Source organism: Zingiber officinale, chromosome 5B, assembly GCF_018446385.1.
Source record: "Zingiber officinale cultivar Zhangliang chromosome 5B, Zo_v1.1, whole genome shotgun sequence".
Lineage (NCBI taxonomy): Eukaryota > Viridiplantae > Streptophyta > Magnoliopsida > Zingiberales > Zingiberaceae > Zingiber > Zingiber officinale.
In genome coordinates this window covers 7,127,739-7,143,331 of record NC_055995.1, presented here as the reverse complement: position 1 = coordinate 7,143,331, position 15,593 = coordinate 7,127,739, and the positions used below count along the sequence as shown (strand labels likewise).

Here is a 15,593-nt window from a genome sequence, read left to right as displayed (position 1 = left end):
TTATATTACCATGTACATGATTTGTGCGGTCAAATTTCCTCATTGGCTACCGCGGCGGGCTTCTTTCTTGCTCGCGTGCAGGACCCAACCTGCTGCCGCTACACCAACGACAAGCGTGCACAGTCGAGCACGAGCTTGCAGTATCAAAATATTGACATGCAACTGTTCGATAAAATGCCCAAGTGAAAACAAAAACAAACGCATTCTTAGCAGCAGCAGCATTAGCAGCAGCAGCGTCCCGTTTCGAGAATTAGAATCCCAACGCAGCACATGCCCGATCCCTCCCTCTCCATTGCAGCGCGCAGGGAATCCATGCGCTTTACTGCTCTGCTTTCATCCGGCTCGGGATTACATTTTCTTCTTTGCGACATCAATGTCGCAGCTGAGCTGCGGTTGTTCTTTCAACTTTCGCTGGCTTTGCTTGTAAAGCCCCCGCGCCAACTCTTGTCCTTTTTCTATGCTACTCTGGCTCGCACTCCCTCTCATTTCCCTTGCTCATTAATGCACTCCATACCTGTCTGGCTCCACTTCTATTTGACCCCATCATCATCTCCTCTCTCTCTTTCTTCTCGCTATAAATCATACAACAGGCAGTGATCACACTGAACAATTAACTCCCCTTCTCTCGAAATGGGACTTCTCCACCGGATCAACTCTCTCCTTTTATTCATACTTCTCTGCGGTTCCACTGCATTCAACCATTCAGTGGAAGGCAAGCTTCTGATTACATTGAACTCTTCCTTCTCTAAAGTTTTAATAATTAAGCTTTGCTTTGCTTTGTTTGTAGGGAGATTGCAAGCGTTCAGGCTTCTGGAAATCGCAAGCGTGAGTCGCTCAGAAATTACCACACCAATAGCTTTATGTAATTAACTTTGTCTATCTATCAATTAGCAGGGCGTTAGAGATCAAAAGGTGCGAGCTTTGATTGGGTCAAGGCCTCCGATGTGCGAGAGGAGGTGCAGAGGATGCGGCCACTGCGAGGCAATTCAAGTACCCGTGATCCCTCAAGCACTGAACAAGGCCATGGCCTCCGATCTGAGGGGAGACATCGGCTCCAATTACAAGCCCCTGAGTTGGAAATGCAAGTGCGGAGACTTGATATTTAATCCTTGAAATTCTATACGAGATCGACCAACTGTGGATAATATACCGTGCTTGATGCTTCTTTTCTACATTTCCTTAATCTTCTTAATTCCCCTTCTGTTCGGAGATCAAAAATAGACAGAAACTACGTTGACAAGACAGGGCACAAGTTTTCCGGCCACGCCATTCCTTCTCCACGAAATGTCATGTCCAGCGAATCAATCCATCTCGCTTCCTGGCGAGATTTGGGTGCAGTAAAGCTGCGGGCGATATCTCGATCTCGAAATGTGTGCGTCGATGAGGCATCTCATTGATGTCATCGCGTGGCAGCAAATTGAAGAGGATCTCTTTTTCTTTGGGCATCAGCCATGCACGCAGACTGCTGCTGCTGCTGTCTGTGGCTAGCTCTGTTGTCCTGATCCAAGATTCCAGATTGGGGAGGAAAAAGATGATGAAAGGAAATTATTAAATTTGTTGATTATTATAAAACAGAGAGAGATCGATCGACTTGGAATAATTGAATATGAAGTGGTGGTTTGCTGGTCATTATGTGGAGGCCATTGACCGTTGGTCTGGGTTGGATTGGAATGTCCATGCATGATGTTGCATGGTCAGGTTGGCAGCGGGCCCAGCATGATCAGCATACGTGTTGAATATTGACTGGCCGTGGTGGATATGACAGGATTAGGAAGTTCATCTAGTATTAGAGCATCCAAATGATATTATAATCAATGCACAATCATGGATGAGTGTTATAATACCATACACATCAGTGTTTAATTAAAAAAAAAAATGAATGTAGGATTAAGAGAGGTATTAATATATTGGGTATATGACATATGGTCCTATGGGTTTTAGAGAGATGATGTTCAAATCAATAGAGTAGACAATTAAGGTTTATGCTTTGTTATATGATTCTATTTTAGGTTTTTTAGATGATCTTATATGGTGATATCTAAGGTTATGAGTTTATCATGGATGGATGCTGCATTCCGGAGCATAAGCGTCACGATCGGTGTGTTTGGAAGCTATAGGAAACTTAAAAACTTATGAAGAAGAAGATCTTTCGATTAATTTTAAATTAGACAGTCCGATCTTACATTTCGTCCGCCAAATAAATCAGAAAATACTAATGATTATCCGTCTAGAGCAACCAACATCCTTAGAATGAAATGGAATTCAAAACCCTAGGGCTATTGAAGGATTAACATTGATATGAATTCATTATTCATGTCAATAGATTCAATGCAAACCTTAAAATGAACCTCAAATTTAAAACCAAAAGTAAACAAAACAAAAGACATTAATCCAATTAGGGTCATTTGACAACCATTAACTCCCAAACAAGTGCAAGTGAAACCTCAAAATTGAGAGTAATTAATTCTCCCTAATTAAAATCCCTTCCTTATTTGTGGCCACACACATATGCACTAAACTAACTCACTTTCCATATAAAAACTTTTTAAAATCATAGAATGCAAAGTGAAACTAATCATAATTTGAAAAATAAATTACTAAACGACTGAAACAAGAAAGTCCTTTTATCAAAAAAAAAATATTGCTAAATATTCTCAATGGAAGACTGGAGTCAAGTCAAACTAGGAGAATATCTGATTACTGAAAATAAAAATTTTAAAAGAAGGATCAAAGTTCTACAGTAAGAACCAGGAAGGAAATCAAGCAAACACTATGGCAAAGTTTCCAGCATTTTTCACCATTTTGACAGAAAATAAAAAGGAGCAAGAGACGAGTCAACTTTGAGGAATTGCAGATGGAGCTCAATCAAATCCGATCGAAGAGGTTGCCGGAATAGCAGTGCTCTGTATCTTGTGGGTTTGGCTCCGACTCTGCGGCCGCAAGAGAATCTGTCAGAGGAATCATATATCCGCCGGCAGCGCCGCCGCCGCCGCCGCCGCCTCTAATGGCTAGGGAGTTAGGGAAGCCTCCTCCATGGATGGAAGCTGGATTGACGTATACTCCTCGATGCACGGAGGTCAAGATGCTCATGTAGTTGTAAGCACCGAGAAGTCCTCCTCCGTTGAAGGGAGTCGCGTTCACATATCCTCCAGCTCCACCGCCACCTCTGAGGACGGGAGTTTGGCTCGCCGGTGCAGAGAAGGCGTCGACGTTTCTGGGCACAAGGGCGTTTCTGCCGCCGGCCGCGCTGGTGTTGCCTGCGCCGGCCATGCTGAGGTGCTCCCTCAATCGGGCTTCCGCGCGGAACTTGATATTCTCGAGAAACTCCATCGCTTTGAAGAGCTCCTGGCGGCCCATGCCGGCGATGTTGTCCATCCACTCCAAGCCCTTGATGGCCTCCGCGCGGCGTTGCTCCAGGGCCGCCCGCTGCGCCTTGATCTCCTCGAATTCTCTGACCACCTCCGTCAGCTGCTGGTTCAGCTCCTTCACCATCTGCGGCCGTCGACCGAAATCAGTTCAGAGTTATTCTTAAAAAAGCGCCGCCGGCCGGCGGCCGGCGGCGAGCGAATTAACACTGACCTGCTTTCGTTGGTAGATTCCGGCGATCGCGTTGGGCATCCTGTAGGGGTCGCCGGAGACGAATCGATCCATGATGGACATGACAGAGGGGCTGCCGAAGGAGTGGGGCCTGCCGGTGGGGGAGAAGACGACCACGGCGATCTCGACGCCGCAGAGGGTGGCGAGGTCGCTGGCCTTGGCGTAGATCCCGTTCCGGCGCTTCGAGAAGCTGATGTAGCGCGCATCTTCGTCCTCGATCTTCTTGATCTCGATCTTCTGCTTGCCCCTCGTCGTCTTCCTCCCCCTCACCATCGCCGCTAGCTACCTCCGGCGACTGCTTGCTGCTCCATTTCAGGTTGAGGGTATTTATAGACGAGATGGTCCGACGACCTGCCAAATATGGAATGCAATTCACGAATTCAACGTTCAGAGCAAAATATATATATATATATTTTTTTTTTCTTTTGGCAGGTACTCAGCTTTTATTTTCCTGTTGAAGGCAAGAATTTAGTCAAAATTTATATTTAAATTCTGAAATCTTTGATGTCGATCTGAAAAATCTATTACATGCCCTCTATTCACCACCATTTAATAATATATATTTTTAAAAAATATTAATTAGATCGTAATGATCTTTCAAAACCTTATATTATCAACCCTAAATTTGGCTTGCAATACTCCAATCACTAATTTTAGAAGTATATAACATTACATTGTTGTTATAAAAAATAAGATAAAATTATGTATAATGGATCCTTCTTCAGAATTTTTATAACATCACATTATTCATGATTTATCTCATATTGAGACAATTTGTCAGTATTGTATATATTCAATAAATCACGAGGAATTAATTTGTGATTATTCTAAGTTTTAAAAAAAATAAAAAAATGGTATTTATTGAAGGCTTTAATTAAACAATAATAATCCAGAAATATATGTGTAATTTAGTTGGCAAGGAGCTGGAGTTGGAGCTAGAACTAGTTGGAGTAAGACAGAATTTAAGTACACTGTGAAAAAACAATGAATGCCCCTTTTAATCTCTTATATTTTATTGATATACGTTAAGATTATTTCTTTCTCGTTTCTTCACTTTATATTAATCAGCAAAAATTAACTCTCGCTATTTTTGGCTTTTAAATTTTTTGCCAACATTTAATTGTGAAAAAAAAAAACTGTCTTTATATAATTGCGCTCAGATTCTTATCCAATTTTTTTTATTATCATTAATTAATAGATTTCCATTTAATACATTACTAATGGATAAATTTTCTTTTATACATTTCTTGTTCTATACTATCATCATTTTTATATAATCATGTGAGCATTATAATAATATAAGAAATTAAATATCGATTATAATTGTTTGGTTTATCCATCTTCGAGTCATTGTGATCATCATTGTATATGATCACTTTGAAGTGATCTGAATACAAAAATAAATTTGATGACATTCAGAGACAGAACATAAAGGTAACAATTTAGAGTACTGCCTTCTAATGCCTAAATCAGAATCAACAGAATCTTATGTACAGGAATTAAGGATAAATAGCACAAAAGAGAAGAGAAATGTACAAAACTAGCAATCAGAGCCCTGGTGAATTAAAAGGCCTCATACCGACTGTATCATATGGCACAAAATCTGGATGCCTTGTGGATGAGTGGCGGAGACGACAATTATCATGTAATCCACAATTGGCACCACCATAGCTTGCTAGTTCATCGTAGGAGTGTTGGTGGTTCGATCCAGTCACGGAACAACCCTCCAGATTCTGCCTACATGGAAACCATGGTTCTCGCTGCCAAAATCAAAGAGATTAGGAGGGAAATGATCACATCCTTATATGGAGATAACTGTTAAAATATGACAACTTAATCCAGGGTGACAAATAGAATGTGGGGGGGGGAGGGGGATCATTGATCTAATAACTGCAGATTCATATTGTTTCTGCATTGTTTCAAGCTCAATCAAGGTGCTTGGTTTGCTAGCCCAACTAAAAATGGTGATGGATGAATTCTTAAGATGGTGTCGTCTAACTCTCCTTGAAGTCACTCAACAGCAAAGCAAAAATCACCCTGGTAGAGATGAGGATGTACAAACTATGGAGACATGCATGTTGAACAAAATGAGTACCTTTGGATGATTGAACAAATCCTTGCCAGAAGATGACTGTTCTTTGCTGCAAAAGGATGGTAGAGATTTCACTGCCGGGTAGAAGCTGCTTGCATCTTGGGTAGTTTTTTCAGGCGTATAGAATGATGGACTCAGTCTTCTGCCGGACCCTCTTTCTCCCAATCCGGAAAATAAGTGTGAGTGATTGTGCGAGTGTGAATAATAAGAACTAGAGTGCTCCTCCCTGCAGACAGTAGGACTGTTGGTTTGGGACCTCACATAAGCTACGGAGCTACAACCTTGGTGTTGCTGGAAGATGCAAGCATTAGAAGGATATATTTGAGAGTTTGAACTAGGATGTATGAATGGCGGGATTTTGGCGTGGTAACCCACTTGTGATTGCTTCATGCTTAGGTAACTTGCTCGAGGAGAAGATACTTCTATTTTGATACCTTGTTTAGCAGCCAGATCTGTAATTTGTTGTTCGTCAAGTCCTAATCCCAAAAGCAAATTCCAAAGGGTCCTGATTGCTTCTCTCTGATCATGTATGACTTGGTCTCTCATTGCCATTTCAAAATGAAGCTCAGTATTTGCCATACCCTGTATTTTTTTCAAGCGTCAGATTGAATCATTTATAGAAAACATTCATTTGAATATGACATTGCTTTAGTACTCACAAGAAGTCGGTATTGGCTAAGAATCTGGAGGTATGTTTTGTTGCCATTGTTGTTGATGGCTTCATCAATCATATTTTGTAGCTGATTTCGATGTTTTTCATTGATCTGTATATCCTGTGTGAAAAAAAAGAAAATTATTTAGTAAACTAAACTGTCAATTCAAAAGATTCTTTGAGGGCAACCTTTCTATAAGCAGCACCAGCTTCATCATTATCACGGATGTTGTCCAAGATAACTTGTCTCCTTGATCTTAATGCTCGCACAACAGCTCCATCTTTCTCGACTCCCTAAATATACAGAAAGCTCACTGGCATAAGTCAATGGCTAAACATTCTACAATCTTTAAATTACAAGGTTCACTACTTAACATGTTGAAGGTGAACAATCAGTAAGGCATAAAAAGCACAAACTCATCCAAGTTCAGTGACAAGACAGAACAATGTTTTCTTTAAACAAAATATGTTAAGTGACCAATGAGCCCCAGTAAATAGGCATTAGCACTCCAAGGATTTGCATACTTGGTTTGACGAATAAAGAATTGATGACTGAAGTTGGATGAAATGATGACAGGATGGATGGATGAGATCCAAGCATTGTCATCAAGTTATTTACTTTGGATGGATGGACGGATAGGAACCAAAGTAACTTTAAAACATTGATACCTCTTTGATCTTCCAGATTTGGATTGATAAAAAATAAGGGAGCATATGCTGATAGGTCCATTTATCCATCCATTCTAAGTCCATTTGCCAAGTAAATAAAGGGATGATTAAATCAAATTCTATGCGACGATAGTAGTTTGTGTGTTACTAATTCTTTTGTTTCATTATAAATCAAATTGCACAAGGACTTCTATGGACCACTTACCAAGAGGTTAAATGGAAGAAAAAACAGCATAGAACAAAAACTTGACAAATATAAGACTTCACATTATCACATACTTCACCTTGTCAAAGTGGCATCACAGGATTATTTAGGTCGACCACATAGCTAATTTACTAGACTGCTCTCTGGTTCCATAAGCCCCATGAGCACAAAGAGAGATAAAAATGGGGTATAGTCAATATATTCAAAATCAAAAGCACCCGTTGCAACTCAAAACTTGCATAGCATGGAAGTCATAAATGACGAAGCAATTTTCTATTGTTTAGAATTTAAACCTTCAACTCCTTACTATCTGGCGCTGCTATTTTGCATTGTTTATCAGGTCTTCCTACTCCGACTGGGTTTCACTTTAATACCCAATCATTTTTTTCACTGTATGCCCTAGACCAGTTGCATTATAAGAGGAAGTAAGCATCCTCTTGCATGCTATTCTTGTGACTATAAGAACTCTTCATGCCACCATAAATGTAAACAATTATCTTGATCTATGAAAAATTAATCTCTTATTTTATCTTGTTTGTTTCTGGATTTTCTGCTATTCTTCATATTTTTTTGTCGTTTCCTCCAATGTATATAGGGGATGTTTGACTCCTAATACTAATAATGCCTATTACCAATAACATACACAACCTGTGATAGTAATGGCCCAAAGAAAGATTGACTGAGAGATCACTAGCGTTGTTTCTTTTAATTCATGAACGTTGATGAAAAAAAAAGGGGGAAACTCTATCATCTGAAAAATATTATTGTGGATTTATTCGAGAATCATAGTTTTCTAAAAGCTGAAGGTGGATATTCCGATCAAATACACAACTTGATAGCAAGATGAGGGAAAATGGTTCCGGGTCTAAGATACTATGGATGTTAATTCACTCAGTGCATCTCTGCATCTCCAAGCTGTAATTGAATAACCACTAGATTCACAAACAAATATGAATTATCAAGAAAAAGTTAACTTATATAAATAGAAATCAAATGACCAAATGCAAGGAAACATTACAGATGTAACCTCTTGCATGGCAATAGCATCATCAAGACGTTGAAGCTCAGTGCGATTGCGTATATTAGTTTCTTCAAGCTCAAACAGAGCCTTCTGTAGATTTATGTGTTCCTGTACATTCTCACTTGTTTCACGACTTAACATATTCAAACATGAATGTTCATCATCCGAAGCCCTTTCTGCAGGTTTTGTGCTCAACTGTGATTCCTTTTCAGCTAACTCCTTTCTGAGTCGACAAACCTCAATCTGCATAACACAATCAATCCATGACTTCTAAAGAAATCTCTAAACCAATAAAAAAGGATATTTCTGTCAATAGGTTTACCTGGAGACTATCAATCATCCGTTGGTAGTCTGCAACATGAGTATCAACTGTCCCTATGTTTTTCTAAGAAAGATCAAACATCATCATATTCCAGCTAAATCCATTCCTTTGGACGTCAATGTCATGTAAATGGAATATCCAGAAAAGTACAAAAAAATGCATTCTAGTGTTCTGTTATATGATGCTATTATTATTTATGCTTTGTAATTTCAAAAATATAAGGCTTGAGGACTGTACACAAACTTTCATCCCCCAATCTGCCAATTCTAGTAACTGATCTTCATGAAGAAACAGAGTAAAAAAAGATTAAAATATGACGACAAAGTCAATTCAATATTAACATCAGTCTTACATGGACTTGGGTTTTGATCTCCTTAGCTCGATCAGCATATTTCAGTGTATTGATAGTGTGGTGATATTGATCGTCAGCAGGTGATATAGTTGCAACCATTATTGTTTGGCAATTACCACTAAGTCCATCCTTTAGGATACGAGTCAACTTGCTGTGGACAATATTGGTGTCAATAACTAGATTAACAATTTTGATTGGAAAAATTGATGCACCTGTTGCGATAAGGGACATATGCAAGACCCTTCTTTTGTTGCTTTCCTAGAGCATTTATGCAATTTGCCAAAGCAAGGAGTGACTTATTGATATTAGCTCCATCCCTCAACTTATGGCCTCCGCTATTAGTCTCAGAAGCCCTTTCACTGCATGGAGAGTGCATAATGAGTAGTGTTGTGAGTTTTTCTCGCCAACATGTTGGAAGAGGCAAACTATAGAAAGCTACGTGTAGCCATCCACCTGCCAGCAAGATCAACTAATGCAAGTCTTCCACGGAGAACCCGACTCTGATACTGATTTTTCTGCTTTCTTTTCACACTAATCTCCAGTACTGCATGCGAACTTTACATAAATATTTATGAAAAGATTAGTATAGTGGGTCTGCATGCTGTAGAAACTTAATCATTGAGTATTTTGGGAGGTGCATGGCAGAATTGAATCATTAAATAAGCAATGTAGCATGGATAAAGGAGCTTCATATCAATAAACATCACGTTGGTTAGAATTAAATGAAAAGAAAGGATTCAGCTGTTGGATCCTAGTGTACAGTAGTATATGACACTAACGGGCACAAAGATAACAGATTACCGTGATGAGGTTGCATTTGCTTCAGTGCTTTCAGTCTTGCGCCTACTATTTCCAAGATTCAACAATTCAAGAATCCTGTCAGCTGACTGAACCTGAAGAGAGCAGACAATTAAAAGATTATATGAAAAATTGTTAAAAACAGAAGGGCATATGAGTCAATTATAATAGCACAGTACAAACAATATGAAGAGAAAATTTTCAATACAAGCATGGCGCCAAGCAGAGAAGGTTAGGTACATTGCTGATGTTTCAGGTTGAAACAATATGTTATTGCATTACAGATGAATTTTGATCAACAAGAAAACAAATTACTTCCATTGTCAGGGAGAACCAGTGAAAAAGGTTGACAGACAACAGCTTAGTCAATTGGCAATTCAAATAACAATGAGATTTACAAGAATCAAACTACCTGAAGCAGATTACCGTGGGACAACTACACAGAGAACTAGATTAAGAAATAACTCTTGCGCCATCAAAATTAATTATACAAAGAAAACTTAACGTAAAAAACTACTAAAGCAAATTCATTCAGATTGTTTAAGAAATTTAAATTTACATAACAGAAAACAACTAAGAAAGAGAAAAGGGGAAGACAATTCTAGTTGCTGCTTTGCTTACAAAAGGCATTTTTTGTACTATGTATACAAAATAGAAAATACAAAGATAAGGACAAGGACCTTAATGCTTCTTAAACCAGCAACTATAACACCATGTTGGGGATCTTCTCTAAGTTCCAAATGGCCCGAAGATTTTTCAAGCAAATCATAGATAACCTGTAATTGCAGAAGGTCAAATGATTTTAGTGCTTGTGAAGTTGGAGAACAACAAAGATAAACATTTAATATTACTAGTGAAGAAAGGGGAACCATACTTCATTATATACTTCGAGATATGTACAAGATACTTCAAAAATGTCTGAAGTCTTATCCTTCTTGATAAGATCAAATATGGTATGCAAACTAAGGACCATGAGTCCAGGGTCTTTGGGGATTCCAACCATTGTGTAAGTTTTACCACTGTAAAAGAGACTATCTGAGATTCGTATTTTAATCAACGAAGGAACAATTTTATTAAAGAGTCAAAATCACCTACAAAGAGAATGATAAACAGAATATAAACTGAGAGCAAGGAGCTCTGTTAGTTGTCTTGCATTCTAATAACATGAAGAAGCAAAATGAAAGCCAACATAGTCAAATGTGATGTGTCAAACATATAGATATTTGACTGTATAATAAAGAGACTGAATATATTTTGTGGTCATGTACATCTACCTTATTTAACCACAATTTTTAGCAAATGAAACAACAGTCCAGGAGAATTCCATTTGCCACGAGGTGTATTTGAAGAGAGGACTAGAATTTGATTGTATTTGTAATTGTAGGAATATACATAAAGGAGAAATTATTTTCTCTCTAGGTCTAATTTTGTGGAAAAATGGATATCATTTCAATATTTATTTGCTAGAATAGAAGGGAAATTACTTGAATGAAACAAATTCCAGCTTTTTTCAACCACCCATATGTTCCTTGGGTTACTTAGCATCAATCTCTACACAGTGTTTGCTGTTTCTTAAAAGAATCAAATAGATCAGAAAACAAATGAGAGATATCGTGAGAAATTGTAGCTCTTCTCATTGAAGTTTGTCCTACCTGACCTATATAATTTACCCTATTTATAAATATACATGGTGGGGAGGCTTTTGGTCTTTCCCCTTCCAACAAAAAACAAAATGTAGATTCTGTCATTCATAAGGATCTATTGCTGCCAGAATCCAAATGAGAAATATCATGAGAAATTGTAGCTCTTCTCCCTAATGTCTATAAGCTGATCACTGTAATTTACCCTACTTATTAACATACGCAGAGGGATGGCTTTTAGTCTTCCCCTTCCAACAAAAACAAATAATGTAGCTCTTGATTTTGTCGTTCATAAAGACTTAGAGCTGCCCTGATTACATAACTAGAAATCATTTTTATTGAAATTGGATGGTAATTAAAAGGATGGTGAAACGCATATCGAAACATAAATACCTTCCTGTTGAGCCATATGCAAATACAGTGGCATTAAGACCTTGAATGACACCAGCAATGGTTGATGATATGTTTCGGTAAACATCCTGTTCATGCCAAAAACAATTCCAGTGAACAAATGCTAGAAAAATATCTATCAAAGAACTTGATGCGCATGAGAATAATGTAAAGATGAAAAAGTTATGATACATTGAGACATTTTATATATATATATATATATATGTGCATTAAATTTTATAAAATTTTGAAAAATAGCATGATAATATGCGTTGACAAAATCGATTATGTAATCATCACTCAAATATAAACAGTGACTTTCACAAGCAATATTCATGCATGCTCCCTCAATACAAAAGTAATAGCCTTTTCCTGGTGAAGAGATAAAAAGAAATTTAATAATGTAAGAAACTTTGAGATGGTCAAGTTAATGTAGCAATTCACTTGAGGAATATATCCCAGTAATTAGATTCACAACTTTAAAAAATAAAAGTGTCAATGCATTTGTAGCATTATCTAGCTAAGCTCTGTCACATTTGCACAGACTCTCCGATGCTCGCTATGCATGATTAAATACTGTTATGAGCTCATGAAGAAAGTTGGAGCTCTGAAATAACATGTAGAAAAAAGGGAAGGGGGGGAGGGAGGAATACATAAAACAGAAACACAAGGAAAATAAATAAATAGCACATACCACATTGGAACAACCAGGTCCAAATACATGATCAAAGTTATATCTTCTTTCTTTAGTCCGATTTTGTATGAGGTCAAGATAGTCCTTTGACAGGTCAGGATCTAAGACAATTAAGCTCTGTGAAGTAAGAAGCAATCATCATCACGGCTGGACTCCAGAAAGAGAAAATTTTACTTGACAAAGAATAGGGAAAACATAAATAATCTGTAGTTAACACCTTATCATCCGTAACTTGAATAATATGCCTGCACTGCTTTTGTTCTGCTTCAGTCAGTGGCCTACATTTTACTGCCACCTACACAAAGAAACCAGAATGTGGCATTATAGTAACTCTTTTGAAAAATTATCAAACTTTTACTAATCGAAAGGCATACCAATAGACTTGCAGTCCTTTTTGATGATGGAGCTCTAATGCTTGGCATTGCTGATCAAGTTTCACCAGGAACACCCTCCTTGGAGCTAATAGCCCGACCGAATATGATGCAAAAAAATTTCTTTATAGGCACTGCAGATTCTATATCAGAACTATCACTCCACCAGCACATAATCTACTACTAAGCGAATGCATATCCGTTTGCTCAAGAGAAAAGATAACAGCTAATAGCTACCCCTTTCCGGTTCACTGCTCCGCGATGAAATCAAACAGAAAAGAAACACGACGGCATCATTTAGGAAAACAAAATTGATTGACCTTTACAATACAGTCAGGCGCCTTCCTCTATTTTGTAGAATCACTGCATGAAGCCCTAATCAAACAAAATCTGCTAGAGAAATGTCGCACCGTTGTCTTCAAATAGCAGGACTGCCAACCGTCAACACTCATTTACCCCCCTAAATTCGCATCTCTCCTCCGAAACTCCAGGTTGCCAACGCCTGAGCACTGCGTCTCCGACCGAACAAAAAGATTACGCCAAAAACATCCGGCATTGGCTGCCCGAGCTCGCGTACACCAAGGACAGTCAGACACCTCGACCTCCGAAAGCAAAAACAGCCATCATCAAACACAGACCGAGACTGAGACAGCAGCCGAGCCCATCATCCCCCGCAAGCGTCCACCGACATGAACGCCAAACGAGCGAGGCTTTTGAGAGCACCCGGAGAGCTCCTCCATTAATTCCTTTCTTTAATGGCGGCACCGGCAGATGCGATGAATCAGAGAACCGGCAGCCTTTCCGCTGCTCCGCCGGAACACTTCACCTCCCCACGACCAAATGATCCGACCGGTCCATCTTCATCAAGATCCGTGCAACCGAACCGGGGGAGACGTTTCTCTCGAAATTACGATACTGCCATCGTCGACGACGATTGCACAATGATGAGTTGGTGGGTTCGGCCGACGCGGTCGGGTCCAGTTCGATATAAAATATTACGTGTAACCATGAATTGAAAAATAGATTTATTATATATTTATTTATTTATTTATTTATTTTTATAATGTCTTAAAATATTTTAATAGTAGGAGACAACCAATTTATTGTCCTGGTGATTGATTAAATATTTCAAAGGAAATTTTGGTATTTGAGGTGGTCAACTAGAATTTTTGACATTATCGCTGTTTTTTTAAATATATATATATTAAATTTGCACCCTAACAATTCTTTACCTAAAATAAATTTTTATTTTAATATTATTATATCGATTACCTTCCTAGCGGTTACAATAATAAAGTGATTTTTAAAATATTAATATTTTTTATATAATAATATTGTTTTATAATATATTTTATTTAAATTAAAGTAATTTAATTATAACTATTAAGAGACTTTGATAAAGCTAAAATAATTTAGTTTTACTACTGTATTGAATGATGAACTGTTTATATATAAGTAGTGATATGTAGAAAAATTGATACATCTTTTCACTCAATTTTAAAATTAGTTGGTTTAAAAAATTAGATATTTAATATTAATTAAAAAAATATGACTATCTATTATTATAAAGTTAAAAGGTTAATTTTTAAGTGATGTAAAATATCTCGTTGGATATTTTATTCTTTTTATATAAAGATAATGATAAAGTCAACCCGGATCTATTGGGCCTGATTATTTTCCTCTTTCTCTCAATTTTTTTTCCCTTTCTCTCAACATAAATCTCCTTCTCACTATTATTAGTAAATAAATTTATAAATTCAATAAAACTCTTATTGGCATAATAAATAAAAAAGAAACAGATAAAATTACATGATCAAGTTCAACATATAAACCAACTAAACTTAAATTTATAAAAAACGAATCTAAATCAAACTTGAACGACTATAGTAATAGGGGACTTAATTCATTTTAAATTTGACTTATTTGATTTAACTTAATTATCCTATTAAATAAATTTAAACATTATAAAATTTAACATTAAATGCACTTTTGATGAAAATAAGAGAAGCCTTTTTATTTTTATTTTTATTTTTATTTTTATTTTTTGATTTTCTCCAAAAACATTAATTAGCTGGATCTCAGTGGGGTGTGGAAATTAAGGACAAAGAAATTAATGGGAATTAAAATTGCAGCTGGTTGCATGCACGGCAGGTCAGAGGAGAGGATGATCCAATTGAACGGGCGCCATCTCGGCGACGGAAAGGGGAAGCAGTAAATGTGATGCGCCTTTATTTCCCTCTCCTCTCCTTTCCCTGAAAAGTGAGAGAGGCAGGGTTTCATAAATCATAATCATGCCTCGGTCCATTTCTGATTTCCCAATTAGCTTTATCTTTTGCTTTTCCTTTTCTTCACAGTAAAAAAAAACAGAATATATTAATTAAATTATTATTATAAATAAATAAAAAGACAGACAGACAGAGGGGCCACGACCACCGCATCTTTTGTCTTTGGCTCATGCTCTACGTGAATGATCGAGCGGGGCCCAGTGCCGGCGCTGACCAACCTACGCTTGTACCCTTTCGCGCGAGATAACTGCCGGTTAATGGTTATCCACCGCGCGAGGAATTGAACGTCCGTCCGCCGTTGCACGTGATGCCGGGTGAGTTGGTCAAACAGGTTGGCGAGCGGTGATCCAGTTTAAAAAAACAAAAAGAAATAGCAGGTGTAAAATTGTCCCGGATTATAATGGCAATACATATGACGAAATTATTAGATAACGAGAATTTAAGTTCCACCTGGGAATATTGGAGAGTTTAAAAAATTCATAACATTGGGCTATGTAAACGGATG

The 15,593-nt window shown here is 37.7% G+C and overlaps 2 protein-coding genes across 6 annotated transcripts; one reads left to right on the top strand and one right to left on the bottom strand.

Annotated features, from left to right (window-relative positions):
* Nucleotides 1–241: 241 nt before the first annotated feature.
* Nucleotides 242–1,656, top strand: LOC121987228 (EPIDERMAL PATTERNING FACTOR-like protein 2). Its single transcript, XM_042541117.1, has 3 exons — nucleotides 242–712; nucleotides 788–825; nucleotides 895–1,656. Exons 1-3 carry the CDS (start codon nucleotides 631–633, stop codon nucleotides 1,111–1,113), a joined length of 339 nt encoding a protein of 112 aa, XP_042397051.1. The 5' UTR covers nucleotides 242–630; the 3' UTR covers nucleotides 1,114–1,656.
* Nucleotides 1,657–2,906: 1,250 nt separating this feature from the next.
* On the bottom strand, nucleotides 2,907–13,619 carry LOC121984052 (kinesin-like protein KIN-8B). 5 transcript variants are annotated; one of them, XM_042536812.1, is made up of 19 exons: nucleotides 12,807–13,619; nucleotides 12,650–12,727; nucleotides 12,433–12,549; nucleotides 11,742–11,827; nucleotides 10,583–10,727; nucleotides 10,389–10,484; nucleotides 9,712–9,803; nucleotides 9,364–9,465; nucleotides 9,123–9,269; nucleotides 8,911–9,061; nucleotides 8,559–8,621; nucleotides 8,234–8,479; nucleotides 6,531–6,635; nucleotides 6,349–6,462; nucleotides 6,065–6,271; nucleotides 5,693–5,980; nucleotides 5,177–5,357; nucleotides 3,580–3,948; nucleotides 2,907–3,492 (listed from the first exon to the last, which is right to left on the bottom strand). In XM_042536812.1, exons 1-19 carry the CDS (start codon nucleotides 12,852–12,854, stop codon nucleotides 3,017–3,019), a joined length of 3,111 nt encoding a protein of 1,036 aa, XP_042392746.1. In that variant the 5' UTR covers nucleotides 12,855–13,619; the 3' UTR covers nucleotides 2,907–3,016. The 5 variants fall into 5 exon arrangements, with proteins under 5 accessions (XP_042392746.1, XP_042392744.1, XP_042392747.1 ...); XM_042536810.1 differs by having other exon boundaries at nucleotides 2,908–3,492; nucleotides 5,693–6,271; XM_042536811.1 differs by having other exon boundaries at nucleotides 2,909–3,492; nucleotides 5,693–6,271; nucleotides 8,243–8,479; nucleotides 12,807–13,617.
* Nucleotides 13,620–15,593: the final 1,974 nt, after the last annotated feature.

Coding starts and splice junctions, on each gene's coding strand:
- LOC121987228 (XM_042541117.1), top strand. CDS start 631: ATGGGACTTCTCCACCGGATCAACTCTCTCCTTTTATTCATACTTCTC. Junction 713..787: donor ATTCAACCATTCAGTGGAAG/GCAAGCTTCTGA, acceptor CTTTGTTTGTAG/GGAGATTGCAAGCGTTCAGG. Junction 826..894: donor GGCTTCTGGAAATCGCAAGC/GTGAGTCGCTCA, acceptor ATCAATTAGCAG/GGCGTTAGAGATCAAAAGGT.
- LOC121984052 (XM_042536810.1), bottom strand. CDS start 12,854: ATGCCAAGCATTAGAGCTCCATCATCAAAAAGGACTGCAAGTCTATTG. Junction 10,728..11,741: donor GCATATGGCTCAACAGGAAG/GTATTTATGTTT, acceptor TCTCTTTTACAG/TGGTAAAACTTACACAATGG. Junction 9,270..9,363: donor TTAGTTGATCTTGCTGGCAG/GTGGATGGCTAC, acceptor CTCTCCATGCAG/TGAAAGGGCTTCTGAGACTA.